General features: G+C 42.8%; 2 protein-coding genes across 5 annotated transcripts; one reads left to right on the top strand and one right to left on the bottom strand.

Moving 5' to 3' along the window:
• Positions 1-787: 787 nt before the first annotated feature.
• st13 (ST13 Hsp70 interacting protein) lies at positions 788-9,683 on the bottom strand. 3 transcript variants are annotated; one of them, XM_055897582.1, is made up of 13 exons: positions 9,574-9,683; positions 9,129-9,263; positions 8,640-8,688; positions 8,465-8,549; positions 4,686-4,759; positions 4,391-4,457; positions 4,190-4,274; positions 3,980-4,090; positions 3,049-3,151; positions 2,826-2,942; positions 2,204-2,255; positions 1,758-1,981; positions 788-1,653 (listed from the first exon to the last, which is right to left on the bottom strand). In XM_055897582.1, exons 2-13 carry the CDS (start codon positions 9,236-9,238, stop codon positions 1,522-1,524), a joined length of 1,209 nt encoding a protein of 402 aa, XP_055753557.1. In that variant the 5' UTR covers positions 9,239-9,263; positions 9,574-9,683; the 3' UTR covers positions 788-1,521. The 3 variants fall into 3 exon arrangements, with proteins under 3 accessions (XP_055753557.1, XP_055753558.1, XP_055753559.1); XM_055897583.1 differs by having other exon boundaries at positions 1,758-1,940; positions 2,205-2,255; XM_055897584.1 differs by having other exon boundaries at positions 1,758-1,856; positions 2,205-2,255; positions 9,574-9,682.
• A 90-nt stretch (positions 9,684-9,773) lies between these two features.
• On the top strand, positions 9,774-17,041 carry LOC129833186 (xaa-Pro aminopeptidase 3-like). Of its 2 annotated transcripts, XM_055897576.1 has the most exons (10): positions 9,774-10,180; positions 10,694-10,816; positions 11,026-11,433; positions 11,661-11,845; positions 11,921-11,983; positions 12,106-12,219; positions 12,398-12,483; positions 12,593-12,776; positions 15,895-16,015; positions 16,422-17,041. In XM_055897576.1, exons 1-10 carry the CDS (start codon positions 10,108-10,110, stop codon positions 16,586-16,588), a joined length of 1,524 nt encoding a protein of 507 aa, XP_055753551.1. In that variant the 5' UTR covers positions 9,774-10,107; the 3' UTR covers positions 16,589-17,041. The 2 variants fall into 2 exon arrangements, with proteins under 2 accessions (XP_055753551.1, XP_055753550.1); XM_055897575.1 differs by having other exon boundaries at positions 11,661-11,983.
• Positions 17,042-17,218: the final 177 nt, after the last annotated feature.

The following is a 17,218-nucleotide window of genomic DNA, read 5'->3' as shown; positions in this document are numbered from 1 at the left end:
GAATCATCAACAAAACATGTTATAGAGCATCAAAACTGTGATCTTCATGGGTGAATTGTGACCGACTGACTTATCTACAAAAAATATTAAATAGTTATTTATGATGCAAGGTGATTTGTAAATTAGTCAGTCACGCCTTGCTTTTAAAATCGTCTGCAATGATGAACGCGCCCAGTGATTGCCACTGCCTTTCGAAGCATTATGGAGATAACAATTGTCTGACTTGCGCCTACATGTTTCTTAGGGCGGAGGCAAGCCATCTCATCATTATATACAGTATCCCTGCAAGTTTCTGCAGTTACTCTTCAACAACTTCATTATGCAGCCATCGCCTGCATTGTGGGAGGCTCTGTCAACCAATATGTTAGGGTGTTTGTTTGACCCACGTGACCAAATGCATGACTGAAATGGGAACCAACGCGATTCTTTCAGTGGATATCAGTGGAGGACGGTTCATAGTTATGGCTGGAATGGAATACTCCATCCACAAATTACATTTCATCTATTCCATTCCAGCTACTACTATGGCCATCCTCCACTGGTGGATATATACAAATAAATGTGATATGATGCATTCTGATTGTAGCCAAAAATGTACACGCCTTGTACCTCTTGACAAGTAGATTAATGATAAATTATTGGGAACTAATTGACAAATGCACCAAGGGCATTCAGAACTGGTGAAATGAAACGTTTTCCTAATGCCATGATCTGTGTTCACCATGGGGAATAATGGGAATTTACATTTTAATAACCAACTCATCTGATTAAAACAACCATGACAAAATAATTTGCAACAACCAAATATTTATTGATTTGAATTGATATTTCCATTACGGTTTCAAAATCAAACAAAAGAGTAATATTACTTGTTTTTTGCATTTGGAAGGAGTCAGACATGAAAAAATGTATGTTACAGTGAAAGTGAGTAAAACAGAAAACCTGAGGGAAATAGCTTTACCACATCCACTCCTGATAGAAAACAAATAGCCATTTTAAATGGCTCAGTAGAGAACACAGAAGATGACAACTCCATATAATAATGTCTCTAAAATGTTCCTCAGAGCTGGTGTCTAATGTGTGAGTCCTGTTTGACTATTCCAGATTCAGGTAAAAAACAACAAGGGATGGGGTGGGTGGGAAGAGGAGTCAATGGGAATTCTGAATGAGAAGGCTCTGACAGGCTGTTTTGATTCTCCATCATTAACCAGTTGTGTTCCCATCAGTGTCCATGAGTTGACTTGAGTAACCACTAAGAGCTAACAGCCCCAAATAGGTGGGCTCCATTTAAGAACATACAGTATAAGAGTTGCTGTTGACCCCCCCTCCACAAACACTTGTCTAGTGTAAAACTTGCTGCATGCCTCTAGTCTCCTCTTAACCCATCTGCCCATCAACATTACCCATTTGATCCATACACAGTGGAATAATGTCAAATAAGCTTTTTAGCTCTCCCGACAACATCCATTTGCTACTCTCCCACCACTCGTTCTTCTTCCCGCTCCCCTCTTTTTTCTTCACCTAGGGCGAAGGGCTCCCGAACTTGGCACTCAGCTTGGTGATGAGGGCCATGACCTTGGGGTTACCCTGGTACTTGGCGATGTTAGCTGGGTTCTGAGCCACATCCTGGAAAGCTGCCATCACCTCAGGGTCCTTGAGAAAACACACCAGAGAGATGGGATTAGATATGGATACTGACATGGAATCCAAGGGCTAACTGTAAAACTGCAAACACTTCAATTTAAGGAGCGTCGTACCTTCATGGCGTTGAGCACCTCTGGGTCGTTAAAGAGCTCTCCCAGACCAGGCATGCCGAAAGGAGAGCCTCCAGCCCCCCCTGGGAAACCGCCAGCACCCCCTGGGAATCCGCCAGCACCCCCTGGGAATCCGCCAGCACCCCCTGGGAATCCGCCAGCACCCCCTGGGAATCCGCCAGCACCCCCCGGGAAACCGCCAGCACCCCCCGGGAAACCGCCAGCACCTACAGCATGAGACAAGGAACCCAGGATTAATGCGATTACAGGGCTCCAATGGACCCATGGGCGATGGTCAGATAATGTAGAGCAGTGGTCATCAGCCCAGATACTGGAGAACTACAGGACCAGGGATTACAGGCCTTTGTTCAAACCCTGCACTAACAAACCTGATTGAGCTAATCAACTTATTGTCAAGACATTTCATGAACCCATATTCCCTCTCTTACCTGGGAAACCTGGGAAGCCACCTCCTCCTGCTGCTTGTCTAGCCTCCTCCTCCTATGCAGAGTTGAAAGAAAATATTTACATTGAGACACTATTTTGAAATTCTTTTTATTTTTATCCCATTTTCTCCCCAATTTTCGTGGTATCCAATCGCTAGTAATTACTACCTTGTCTCATCGCTACAACTCCTGTACGGGTTCGGGAGAGACGAAGGTCGAAAGCCATGCGTCCTCCGAAGCACAACCCAACCAGCCGTACTGCTTCTTAACACAGCGCGCCTCCAACCCGGAAGCCAGCCGCACCAATGTGTCGGAGGAAACACCGTGTACCTGGCCCCCTTGGCTGGCGCGCACTGCGCCCGGCCCGCCACAGGAGTCGCTGGAGCGCGATGAGACAAGGATATCCCTACCGGCCAAACCCTCCCTACCCCGGACGACGCTATGCCAATTGTGCGTCGCCCCACGGACCTCCCGGTTGCGGCCGGCTGCGACAGAGCCTGGGCGCGAACCCAGAGACTCTGGTGGCGCAGTTAGCACTGCGATGCAGTGCCCTAGACCACTGCCCCACCCGGGAGGCCCCATTTTGAAATTCTTATTCTCCTCTCTGTTCTTGCACCAAACTCACCCTCTGAGCTTTCTCATGCTCTTCCCTCGCTTTCTTTACCCTCTCCTTCCTGTCCTTGATTTCTAGCTCCTCCCTCTTGCGCTCATACTTGCGCCGGTGCTCAATTATTTTGTTAGCCTGAGTAGAGAAAGAGCATGAGTTGAAAGTCAGACCAGAACACACTGATTGACCAGACAACCTTGAAACTGCTCTGCTTTCAAAAAGACAGTTAGTGGCTGGGTACCTTGGGCTGGACCTCTTTCAGCATGGCACTGGCGTCCTCGTCGTAGTCCAGTTTGCAGGCAGTGGCCAGGTCCTTCGCTGCCTCCTCCCAGTGCCCCAGCAACCTTACACATAAAGAGGAAAGTGACTCAAAGTATTGTTTTAGGGGTGTGCCAAAATGGCCATACTCGTAATTTTATCTGTAAATTGACAGTTGTTAGTCGGATCGGATGATACTCGTGACCGGAAAAAAACAGAAGTGTTATAATATTTTATTTACCTATGGACTTATTAGATGTTGACAAAATACCTCCTTGCACATCCACTGCAAAATAAAGCTGCAGATTAGGAGCAGCGCGCAGAGGTGTGTGTCTGTGTCCTCAACTTGCATCGGGCAGCCAAGTTTCCTGACACTCAGTCAGAATGCCCATCAGCGTTTCATATTTCCCCCCCCCCTTCCCATGCCTCGCATGTTAGTCATTATGCACATTGATAGCTTGATAGCAAACGTCCTCGCCATGTGATTTATCATAGTAGCAGGAAGCAGCAACCTAAATGATCAGACCGAAAAATATGCAAGGAAAACTGATCTGGTGAAATTATGACGTGAGTGGACAGAGAAATACAACTTCACTCTGTCCAATCAGAGCAGCATGATCAACGTACAGCCAGCCCTTTTCTTTAGACAGCCAGTTGAGCTATTTAGACCATATAGAACCTTGCACACGACTGACTAACTTGAGAAAGATGTGTGCTGACACTCAAATGTATTTTTTCCGATTCCAGATAATAACAAAATACACCGATCACAATCGTATCCAGAAAATTGCTCATATCCCTTACGATCCTCAGTTTGTCCGACTACTCGGCACACCCCTATATTGTATTAGTTATAAATCATATACAACTGCATTGTGTCTGAGTTTGAATATGCAGCCTATCTAGCAGCATACTTGTGAGCTTTCCCCCTCCACTTGTAGGGCTGTGCAGAATCTGGGTTGATGTCAATGGCTCTGTCGCAGTCCCGCTTAGCTGCATTGGGTTTCTGCATCCGGATGTAGACGCTGGCAAAGAACATACGTCAGTCTGTATGAATACTACGTGATCATGTACTAGAGCACATCATGTGGTATGGCATTGTTAAGTCTAGCCGTGGGACTCACCTAGCCCTCTTGGCATACATGATAGCTACCCGTGGATTGAGTTTGATGGCTTCAGTGAAGAGGTCCAGGGCTTTCTGCAAGTCACCTGTATTTGACAGCACCAAAAGTGATACTTATAACCACTGGTCATTAAAATGTCTTCCTGATTTACTACAAGGTCAGTGCAATGTCAATGCAAGAACCTTAGAACAACCAACCCACCTTCTCCTAACGCTTCGATAGCTTCCATCTTCTTCTCGTTGGCCTGGTCCATCATTTCCTCTGTCACCTAAAGGAACAAGAACACACTATTTATCTGCAAGACATATGAGATGCCATGTGGTCTTCTACTTTGCCTGGGAAATTCCCAGTCTTCTTCAGGGCTTGCATGCTCACTAGATGCATTTCTCATTAGTTCTCATCTGCAGAAACTCCCCAAATGAAAAGCACTTCATGCACTCTCCCATCCTTATGTTATATTAATAACAGATGTCTTCAGTAGATTAAATATTCTCACCTCCAGATTTTCTAAGTCTCCCATCTCCTGAGGTTCGTCTGTGTCTGGCTCAATCACCCCATCTTGGTCGATCTCTGAAGAAGCAAGGGGATCCATCAAGGACTTCAACATTTTTGTAGATATGAGACACACTGAAAGCTTGCGCCTTTAATTCCGTTATTGTATGTTGTATACAGTGGCAACCCGTCATTCAGGAGAGGTGGGACAGAGCCCCACCTGTTTTGAGCCCCACATTTTTTTGTGCGCTTGCCTGTTTTGCATGTTATTTTGGCATTAATACGAGTCACATATCAGTTTGCAAACAATGTAAAATAAATATATATCATTGAGTTAATAAAGCCGAATACAAATATGGTCTTTCAGCCTAGCTCAGTGCTTTCTGTGGCAAGCCAGCAGAAAATAGGAGCGTTGCGCCGTGATTGGCTCCGTGGTCTGTCACTCATGAGGACACTAAGTCACAACCAAGTAGTAAGGGTAGACATCGAAAATTCAAGACCTTTGGCTCCTGCCATAGAATTACATTAGTAGTGCCCTTCCAAGAAGGCTCAAGGTCATTGGCCACAGATTAAATCACGTCAAATCACGATATGTACAGTAGCTTTGACTGGACTGATCATGTCAACATCTTACTTTCTAAATATTTGCTAGCAGTCATCAATTCGACAATCTACTGGAAAATCCTTTTAAATCCTTGTCATATGAAAATAAATAATGGAGAAATTATAATTAAATGTATTTTTTTATTTTACCTTAATTTAATAGATAAAATGCATCGGTGCTCATCGGCCATTGGACATAAACATTACACAACAAGTTGCAAATTCAACAATTAGTGGTTTGGAAGGAATTTGTGACAATGGCTAACTGCAAGAATTGCAACTGGGAAGTCGGGAATAAATTAGCTCAGACTGGGAAAATAAGTCTTGAACGGTAATCCAAATCCAACTCGGAAATGTAAATCTGGCCTCTTGTCTTTTTTTGATGACAAAATTTTTCTGCGAAGGACCACTGCGCCACCTTCCTCTTCAAGTGAGTACATCACAAGTCCAAAAATATTTTATATGCTGCTGCATAAATGATGTAATATGCCAGGGAGATATGTATACTGTAGCTAAGAAAGTAATACTAGAGTAATACTAAGTATATGTTGCGTAGTAAGCTGTTAGTAGCCCATCACCCTATTAATTTGGTTTATTTTCACCTCTTAATTTCACTTAACGTTACTGTTCTGACTCAGTGGTGCACATGTAGCCTATAACCTATTTGAGAAATGTCATCATTGAATATTGTAAGATCTTTCATTGTGTGCTTATATGCCCCCTTTATTTATCCTACGGTTCTGATTTGGTGTACAGGGAAAACACTAAGAACAGCCCATGTTCTGAATTATGTCGCTGTACATTTCAAAAGTGCAGAACAAATAATTATATTGACTACATCCGCCCTGGTTCGCTCATTAATGTCTTAATGTCGTCCCCTTGTGCCATAGTTTGTACATCTCAATTGTCAGTTGAAACCACATTTGTTTAAGCAAGTCAGTCATATCATCTGTAAAAAATAAATAAAAAAGAAACAGTAAATGAGGCTGAATAAACTGTTTCGCTGCCAGACAAGGCTCCGCTGATAGCCAAGTATAGCAGTGGTAAGGTGTTGTTGGAACTAGAGGTCGACCGATTAATCGGAATGGCCGATTAATTACGGACGATTTCAAGTTTTCATAACAATCAAGAATTTTTGGACACCGTTTTTTTTACACCTTTATTTAATCTTTATTTAACTAGGCAAGTCAGTTAAGAACACATTCTTATTTTCAATGACGGCCTAGGAACGGTGGGTTAACTGCCTCGTTCAGGGGCAGAACGACAGATTTTCACATTGTCTGCTCGGGGGATTCAATCTTGCAACCTTACAGTTAACTAGTCCAACGCTCTAACCACCTGCCTCTCATTGCACTCAACGAGGAGACTGCCTGTTACGCGAATGAAGTAAGCCAAGGTAAGTTGTTAGCTAGCATTAGACTTATCTTATAAAAAACAATCAATCATAATCACTAGTTAACTACACATGGTTGATGATATTACTAGTTTATCTAGCGCGCCCTGCGTTGCATAGAATCGATGCGGGACGTAATCGTTGCTCCAATGTGTACCTAACCATGAACATCAATACACAGAAGTATATATTTTTTAAACCTGCATATTTAGCTAAAAGAAATCCAGGTTAGCAGGCAATATTAACCAGGTGAAATTGTGTCACTTCTCTTGCGTTCATTGCACGCAGAGTCAGTGTATATGCAACAGTTTGGGCCGCCTAATTTGCCAGAATTTTACATAATTATGACATAACATTGAAGGTTGTGCAATGTAACAGGAATATTTAGACTTAGGGATGCCACCACTTACATAAAATACGGAACGGTTATGTATTTCACTGAAAGAATAAACGTCTTGTTTTCGAGATGATAGTTTCCGGATTCGACCATATTAATGACCTATTTCTGTGTGTTATCATGATATAATTAAGTCTATGATTTGATAGAGCAGTCTGACTGAGCGGTGGAAGGCACCAGCAGGCTCGTAAGCATTCATTCAAACAGCACTATCGTGCGTTTTGCCAGCAGCTCTTCGTTGTGCGTCAAGCATTGCGCTGTTTATGACTTCAAGCCTATCAACTCCCGAGATGAGGCTGGTGTAACCGAGGTGAAATGGCTAGCTAGTTAGCGGGGTGCGCGCTAATAGTGTTTCAAACGTCACTCGCTCTGAGACTTGGAGTGGTTGTTTCCCTTGCTTTGCAAGGGCCGCGGCTTTTGTGGAGCAATGGGTAACGCTGCTTCGAGGGTGGCTGTTGTCGATGTGTTCCTGGTTCGAGCCCAGGTAGGAGCGAGGAGAAGCTATACTGCTACACTGGCAATACTAAAGTGCCTATAAGAACATCCAATAGTCAAAGGTATATGAAATACAAATAGTATAGAGAGAAATAGTCCTATAATAACTACAACCTAAAACTTCTTACCTGGGAATATTGAAGACTCATGTTAAAAGGAACCACCAGCTTTCATATGTTCTCATGTTCTGAGTAAGGAACTTAAACGTTAGCTTTCTTACATGGCACATATTGCACTTTTACTTTCTTCTCCAACACTTTATTTTTGCATTATTTAAACTAAATTGACCATGTAAAATTATTTATTTGATGCTAAATTGATTTTATTGATGTATTATATTAAGTTCATTCAGTATTGTTGTAATTGTCATTATTACAAATAAATAAAAACCGGCATCGGCTTTTTTTGGTCCTCCAATAATCGGTATCGGCGTTGAAAAATCATAATCGGTCGACCTCTAGTTGGAACTGCTGTAGGGACAGCTTTATGTAGGCCTTAACAGTTTGTGGGCACCGTTTGTCACCGTTATAGTGCAATTAATTTATTGTTTAGTGGTGCAATTATTATTTTTTGGCCCCACCAAGATTTACATGCTATAAATCACCACTGGTTGTATAAGCACTGCTCAAGAGCTTGGCAATCAGTTTATAAGGCATCGTTACAAACTGTGTGTACATGCAACGTATTGTTTGTTGTTCACTGTATCACTGAATGTATTAGATGGAATGGAACTGTACATGTTTGGGTGAGGATTTATTGGTATGGTGTGTGAGTCGAAAAAATAATTTCCAGGGACAATAACCCTTTGGCCTGTGTACCCATTTTCTTTACGAACTCAATGGGTGACTGTGGGAAAATGTGTGGGCTAGGTGTGAGAAAGCTGCCATGGACATACCTAGTTCACTCTCCTCACTCTCAGAGGGGGCATGGGGCTCAGGAGCAGAGGCAGGGGGAGGAGCTCCAGCACATGGACACCCACCCTGAAATGAATTGTTTTATTGGCCGAACTGTACTGGTAGGCTGTCAAATATAGAAACTGGATGGATATATGAAACAAGTTATACTTATACCTTGCATGAAGAGTCATTTTGGGGGGCTTGTGGAATTGTAGCTCCCATTCTGAAAAAAAAGAGAATCTTCTTTCAAATTTTAATTCTCTCCAATATGAGCCTTTCAATTTTGCCAACTGCTGCCAGTACATGTTGGTGTATTACTTAGTACAGTCGGAATTCCTATGTTTTATTCAATTAATAAAGTACTTTGTACTGACTTATATCAGACAGAGAGAAATATGCCTGATATTTAGCAGCAGTGAGTGGGTGTGACTGCGGCATTCCAATTTCAGGTAGTTGGGGAATTGGCAACAACAAAAATCACACGAAATTGCATTAACAATTACTTCATTCATTTAACTCTAATACTCTTGATATCCGGGGAATAAACCGGGTTTTGAACATGGGTTGATCCGAATCCTAACAGATAGTGGCCCGCTAATTTTGACGATAAAGAGCAAGTGCACGCTTGACGCTATGCGATAAACAGAAGGATTATCAACTGACCCTTGCAACCAGGCCCGGAGGAAGCCGAGCTCGGGAAGGTGCAATACGGAGGGATTTTCGTCGCACAACTTCACGAAGGCCTTCAACTCATGCACTTTCCGCGGGTCCATTCTCACTTCACAGGTCCAGCACACGCTACACAACAAGAAAGTGCGAGGAAGTAAAAATGAAACTGCTAGCTATGAGCATTGATAGCATACAAATGTGCTGCACAGCCTCATTTAGTATTATTAGTAAACTAGCTAACTAATTTATCTCAAAAAACAGTTTGTCCCAGGGCACGTGCAGAAATGTTGCATGGATTGTGAGGATAGAATATTCTGGAATTCTGTCGAGTTAGTCATGCCGTGGGGATTATTTGAATGCATGATAAAATCAGGGAAAACAAACCAGAAAGGCTAATTATTTCCAATAAAACACAGTATATGAGGGTTAGATTAGCTACCTGTATGACCAGACAGCTCTTCAACGAGGGATAGCTTCGAGTAGAGGGGTGCAACCAAGCCGCTACAACAATCGCTTTAAATTACTAGTCGATGGTGTATGTTGTTCCGTAGATGTTTTTAACGCAGGCATTAATTAGATAGAAACATATGACAAACAAAACAAGCGATGAGGTCCTGCGTGAATGGATCAAGTCGCAAACAAAAGAGGTCATATAATTGCTATCCAATCAAAAAACCTAATATTGTACTTCCACCAATGGTAACGATTGTCTTACATGGGAGGCTGAAACTTGTCAACTCACAAGCACGGCAGACAGACAGATGCATTTATCGACATGATACAGTCACAAATTCCTGCATGTTGGCTGTCGTATGAAGAGGTAGTCGTATTATATAGTTTACGTTAGATTTTTATTCTGCTAAAGTATTTATATTTTATGTAATTGTGTATACCGCAATAGAATTTAGCGCCACTACTTGTGGACATCATGATGGGAGTTAACTGTCGCTGATAGTCTGACCGACTTGCAACAATGTTGCCCTCACTTAACATTTTGACCAGATCCGCTACCCAATTGGTGTCACACTCAAAGTTTTGGAGTCAAGGTGAGTGGTGAAATATTTGGTTATTTGTATTTAAATTTATTACAATGGTAGAAGGTCATTTTTATATCTGGCCACTGTCCAGACAAATGAGCTTATCTAACTACTGTAGTCAGGGTCAAGATCACAATTGTGTACGCTTGACGTCCTTTTCTCAAATCCTATTGGAGGAGAAGGTCCGAGGGGAGGGACCTCTTGCTTTCTCATCCAGTGGGTTTTAAAAGAGGACTCGTGGAGAATGCATTTGAGATCTTCCCTATGATTTATGCAAGCTAATTTCACATTGTATGTTTGTATAACACAAATGCTTGCCTCAGCAAGATGGAAGGCATAATACATGTTATTCCCCAATGACATGTCATACTTTTATTATAGGATCAACTTATAATGTCATGTATAAAAATCTTATATCATGTAGATTTGTATGGCCAGCTGATTGTGGAAGATTCTGTAAGACCTAGGTGAAAAATAACTGAATTTATTAGCAAACTTTTCCCTCACTGGTAACCTCTGCAGGTCATCTGTGGTGCCCATGTCGGAATGTCTCCGTAAAACCAGGAGGGTGGAAACCGCAGAAGGTTCCACCAAGATACCTCGGCCAGCTAAGCCCCTTCACTCATCCACACTTAATAAAAAACGGTGAATGTACTCATGGGCATACAGCTATGTCCCATTTCTGCCAATCAGTTACTCTACAGCATTTACCCGATATCAAAGCTCATTGTTATCTTATTCACAACCACAAACTATGGGTATGAATACTGTTGTGTAGTACAGTGCAGTTGCTTCAGGGAGTTTTAAATGGTGGGTTTTTAACTTCTTCTTCCCCTTCTTGCTCTCTGTCACAGGTGAGGTGACCCCTGGCTTAACCCAAACAGAGTTTGATCTCCGTCGGCAAAGACTGGCCTCTCTCATCGAGGTTCAGGCAGATCGGCTGGGACCCACTGCTTCGTCCAACAAACACCTCGCCATTGTCCTGTCCCACCCAATCTGCTACATGACCAATGACATCCCCTACCCCTTCCACCAGAACCAGGACTTCCTCTACCTCACAGGCATCCTTGAGCCAGACAGCGCCCTGGTTCTGTGTGGTACTGGCCGCCCGGACCAGGCCATCCTCTTTGTACCCCGCAGGGACCCGGCCAGGGAGCTGTGGGACGGGCCCAGGTCAGGGAAGGACGGTGCGGCAGCATTGACTGGGGTCGAGAGGGTCCACTGCACAGAAGAATTGGGACTTGTACTCAAAAGCCTTAAAGGTAGGGGGTAACTAGGGGAAAGTCATTCGAACATACATATTTTAGAGTAAATGTTACTCTTTTGGATGAAAGATTAGGGATTAGAAGCCTGAGGAACGTAGCTCCAGATTGTGGATAAAATTTTCATTCCGAACAAATGCAACTGTTTGAACCATTTCAAAGTGATGTAAAGAAATTAGACAAACTATATCACTAACAATTTTACTCTGATTGTTCCTCTCTCTCAGGTAGCACTGTGTGGTATGATGGCTCCAAGCCCTGCCACCCTGGGCTCCACCAGACCCACGTTCGGCCCCTGCTGGAAGGGGGGCCCATGGTGCGCTCTCTCAGACCCCTTACACACTCCCTCAGGGCCCTCAAGAGCCCAGCCGAGGTGGCTCTCATGAAGGAGGCTGGTCGCATCACAGCACAGGTGAGTCACCTCACACACGCCATGAGTGAAGCACTCTCAACTGTTCACGTAAACCCTCTGCATCCCCTCTATCAGGCATTCAAGAAGACTATGGGTATTTCTCAAGGGGACATTGATGAAGCTCTACTGTATGCTAAGGTGAGTTAGAGGTCTTTAGACACTTTATAATTATGGTGTGTTGTCATTGAAAATATGGTTTAACACCTATGGTAGCAACGATAATGATGAAATGTTCATGTGAATATATTTCTCAATCCCAGTTTGATTTTGAGTGCCGTGCCCATGGAGCCAATTTCTTGGCCTATCCTCCTGTGGTTGCTGGGGGAAACCGAGCCAATACACTTCATTACATAAACAACAACCAGATTGTCAAGGTGAAGGGACATATGCAATGTTGCTGCTGAATGTGAGCCCACAATTCTGAGGTCAGAAGATTTAGAATTATTAACACCCCAGCATTGCCACGATTGTACATACTACATCTATCAGCAACTCTCTGTCTGTGTCCAGACAAACAAGACTGCCCAATTCCTTGTCTTTTCTTTCTCTCAGAATGGGGAGATGGTGCTACTTGATGGAGGGTGTGAATACTTTTGTTATGTCAGTGATATTACTCGCACCTGGCCGGTGAACGGAAAGTAAGTTGCATCAACAGAGATACCATTTTGGATGTTTGCTCCTTCTCTCCTCTCTCCCTCCTTTTAATGAAGTCTCCTTTTCTACCCCTCTCCTGCATGGTGAGCCCAGGTTCAGCCCTGCCCAGGCAGAGTTGTATGAGGGTGTGTTGGAGGTGCAGAAGGCCTGTCTGTCTCTGTGCTCCCCAGGAGTCAGTCTGGACCACATCTACAGCACCATGTTGACTCTGCTGGGACGCCAACTCAAACAGCTGGGCATCGTGAAGGGCTGCACCGGTGATGCTGATGCACTTAAGGTACGCTCAGTGTCGCTGTGTCCTTCTGCTCAAAGTAGTTCCATGGTTGGAGAAAATAACTCCAGGTCCAGGTTAACTGATAATGGTATCAAATGCATGCATAGATAACTGAAGGGTGTTTAGCATCAACGTAAATGATAATATCACTTATTTACTCAAATGTTTTAATAGTAATATTTAATTGAAAGTAATAGGTTATATTTTGTGGCTTAAGGGGACTTAACCACGTAGACTCAATGGCTAGGAAAGGGTATTAGAGGTTAATGCTGTTTATCAAAAACCCTATTGAATAACAAACACTTTAATACTAATAACGTTCAGTAATAAACCATTTAGGTCCTTTATAATCCTAAATTCTTACATTTATGTGCAGAAACTTCAGACCATTGTCCTTTTTAATTCAGATGGGTAAGAAATGTCAGGACCTGAGTTAGATTGCACATTTCCTGACAGTAAAAGGGCTCCCTTGTGGCACAGCGGTCTAAGGCACTGCATCTCAGTGCAAGAGGTGTCACTACAGACCCTGGTTCGATTTCCGGCTGTATCACAACTGGTCGTGATTGGGAGTACCATAGGGTGGCGCACAATTGGCCCAGCGTCGTCCGGGTTAGGGTTTAGCCGGGGTAGGCCGTCATTTTAAATAAGAATTTGTTCTTAACTGACTTGCCTAGTTAAATAAAGATTTTAAAAAGCAGCAAAAATAATGGAAAGTCTAGATCGGATTTTACATTTTGAATTCAGACAGTACAATAATCAGTCTTTAACACCACTGATTTCAAAATGCGTACAGTCCAGAGACATGGTTAATTACCGACAACAATCTAGACATGTAAATGCGAGCGTGCAGTTTCTTCCGTGTCGAATGTGAAAAACAGGCAGAGTTCTCTGGTGCAATACCCAGGAAAGCGTATAGTTTCTCCCAGGATGCAACATGGTAAAAACACTCATCTTTCCCCGTTTATGGGGCATCGGTCCCTAAATTCATCATCCTCAGTGTAAGAGTCTAGGGTAGACAATAGCAACATGTTCGTTTGTAGCTTAACGATCAACGTGAGAAATAGCCATACGTTTTCTAAGACTCCGATTTAAAATATTAGGCCTATGAGGTTGCACAATAATCAGGCCTGGATGGTAGTCGGGAGAAGACCAAAAGGTCGGGGCCAAGGATTGCAGCACGCCACAGGAGTAGCCTAGGTATCACACCGGCTTGTGTTGGGAGGCTGGATTGGAGAGAAGGCATTCAGCAAGACCGGTGTGTGGTGGAGGATCTTTCAGCAATGGCACCGGAGCGATTGATATCGGTTTGCTTTCTCGATTTATAGTTCTTTATAAATGTTTAGAGTGACCAGTGTAATTTCTCACCAAAAGATGGACATGCCATTGCCATGTTAGGCATTCTAGCAGTACCAGATGGTCTCAAAATGGCCTAGAATAGGGGTTCTCAAACTTTTGGCCTGGGACCCCATTTTGATAAAATAAATAGTGACCCCACCATGTAAAAAAAGGAATGTAATCAACAGCCAATGTTAACTTTTTAAAAATGTTGGCTATGACAGTCTATTATAAATCACTCTGACAGTATTTTTGACAGTATTTCAATCGGTATGGTTTGAAATGACTGACATGCATCAGAAAGGTATTGGGAAATTCAGAAGACTATCAGGCAATAATGTTGTATGATATTCTGTGTAGAAAAGAACATCACCCCAAGTCTGATTTAGTGCCTAATCTTGTCCACTCGGTTGTAGTAAGAAAACAGAAACCGCTCTGTTCATTACAACTGCATTTAGCGGCTACCGGTGGTTACTGATGTAACCCGAGTTCTATGAACTAAATGCAAATTCTCTTGCGACCCCACTACAAATCAGGTGACCACACATAGGGTCGCAACCCCTAGTTTGGGAAAACCTGGCTTAGAACTTGTCAATGTTAAAAGAACACAACACAGGATGTTTAAGGAAATATATTGAACATTTTATTTCAAAACAATCACACTGTTGAAGTAGTGTGATGTACTAATGTTGGAGTAATGATTAATAAATGGTGAGCAAACTGTTTAAATGCCTTGTAAATGGTTTATTACTGACCGTTATTATAATGTGTTAGGCCTACCCATGATGGCAGTTAGCCTAGCGATCAGAGCGTTAGGCCCGTAACTGAAAGGTCGCTGGTTCAAATACATGAGACGACAAGGTGAAAAATCTGACTGTGCCCTTGAGCAAGGCACTTAACCCTAATTTACTTCTGGGGTGCTGTACTTCTATGCCTGACCCTGTAAAATAACACATTTCACTGCACCTATCCGGTGTATGTGACAATAAATATGTCAAAATGAAAGGCAGACACAGAACTGAAAGAAGGGACCCTATCACTCACAGTTAAAATATTTTCTGGGCAAAGAATCCTGGAACTTTGGATATTTTGTGTTTACTTTGCTCTCTCCAATGGTCTGGTCAGGAAATGACCATAACGTCTTCTGGCCCATTTAAACTGTAAAGTAGTGACCTAATTACACCGTTCGTAAAGCACAATATCCCTGTGTACTACCTATAATCGAGGCATCACTTTCCTGTAGCAATTCAACTCGGGGGGGAATCAAGCCAAATCTAAGTTTAATATACATTTGATTGGGCAGCTGTGCTCTTTCAAAAGTTTTGGATTGCGAATTGAAGTGTAATCAATTACTGAAATATTTGCTAACAATCCTGACTAGCAAATGCCTCAATATTGAGATTAATAGTGTACTCCAATCCAAATGTTGTCCAGTTGAGCAGGTTTATTTAGCATATATGCTCATTGAATAAGAAATCAATAGTGTAGCAGTGGTAATTTTGGTAGATACATTTTTATTTGTACTTATGGGACCAACACTCATCCTTCCCCCCTAAATACAAATTTTAGATGTCATTGATAGATAAAAGTAGATGACTACCAGCAGTAATAAATTAACTTACATTTCTCAAACTGAAACTTGACTATAGATAAACCTAGATTTTTAATGGAAGGTAACTTTATCACCACATAGAATGAGTTTTACGTGAGATATTGGAACATTGAGTGCAGAGCTTGAGCATGCAGTGTACTTTGTTGCTTCGGTGACCTGTATTGCTGCTTCTAGGCGGCGCGGCGCTACTGCCCCCACCATGTTGGTCACTACCTGGGCATGGATGTGCACGATACCCCTGAGCTTTCCCGCTCTCAGCCCCTCCAGCCTGGAATGGCAATCACAATAGAGCCAGGTACTGTATACATGAGCCAGGGTACAATCCCTCTCTCACTCACACAGTTCAGTTCTTCATATTAGTCATATTCAACTGATTGACAAACTTGGAAAAACTGTGCACTTTTTAGGCTGGATTAACACTCCACTAGGGTTATTCTGCCTTAGAGGCAACACTTTATTACTGCACCACTCACCGCACTCACGGTGGGCTCCACATAGTTTACATGGTAGAATGTAACTTTACACAAGAATCATTTATGTTTTGCTAAGGAGAATGTTTTGTGTAGTGTAAACCCAGCCTTCCCAGTGAAACAACCAGAGATTCCTATACAAACACTGAAGCACTACTGTTCCAGTGTTTAATGCATGTGTGTGCATGAATGCATCAAGTGACTACACTCCAGTCCATCTCTCTCTTTCAGGGCTGTACATATGTGAGGACGATGACCAGGTTCCAGAGCGATTCCGTGGACTTGGGGTGAGAATAGAGGACGACGTTGTGATTCAAGACGAGATAAACCCCTTGATCCTGTCCTCTGACACACCCAAAACCATTGCTGATGTTGAAAGAGCCTGTGCACAGAGTTAGGGCTGAGAGAGACTAGACATGGGGAGGGTGTATACCTTGCTCCCAACTGAAGTGTGACTGTACACTCCTCAAAATGCTGAGTGTGAGCAAGAGTGAGTGTTCATCCCTCTCAAGAGTGACGGGTCACATTTCAGTGGGTTCTTCTTCGGTATTGGCGATTGCACAATTTAATGTGCATCCCGCCACCTACTGTGCGGGATGGAAACAGGGTTTTCCCAAAAAGCGTAAGTACCAACAAAAAACGGAACAAACTACCAAAAATAACATAACTTCACTGTTAAAAAATAAACGAATCTGATCCCTACACAGGCTCAGGGGGAGCCTGGGTGGGCGTGCTGTCTTCCGGCGCCAATACCCCTTCAAAGTGCTTCAGATGTATACTAAACAAAAATATAAGCGCAGCATGTAAAGTCTTGGTTTCATGAGCTGAAATAAAAGATCCCTGAAATGTTCCATAGACGCAAAAAGCTTATTGCCCTCAAATTTTGTGCACAAATGTGTTTACATCTCTGTTAGTGAGTGTTTCTCCTTTGCAAAGATAATCAATCCACCTGATAGGTGTGGCATATCAAGTAGCTGATTAAACAGCATGATCATTAAACTGGTGCACTTTGTGCTGGTGACAATAAA

Source organism: Salvelinus fontinalis, chromosome 34, assembly GCF_029448725.1.
Source record: "Salvelinus fontinalis isolate EN_2023a chromosome 34, ASM2944872v1, whole genome shotgun sequence".
In the NCBI taxonomy this organism is placed as follows: Eukaryota; Metazoa; Chordata; class Actinopteri; order Salmoniformes; family Salmonidae; genus Salvelinus; species Salvelinus fontinalis.
The sequence above is the reverse complement of the archived record's forward strand: the minus strand, read 5'-3'. Positions and strand labels throughout refer to the sequence as shown.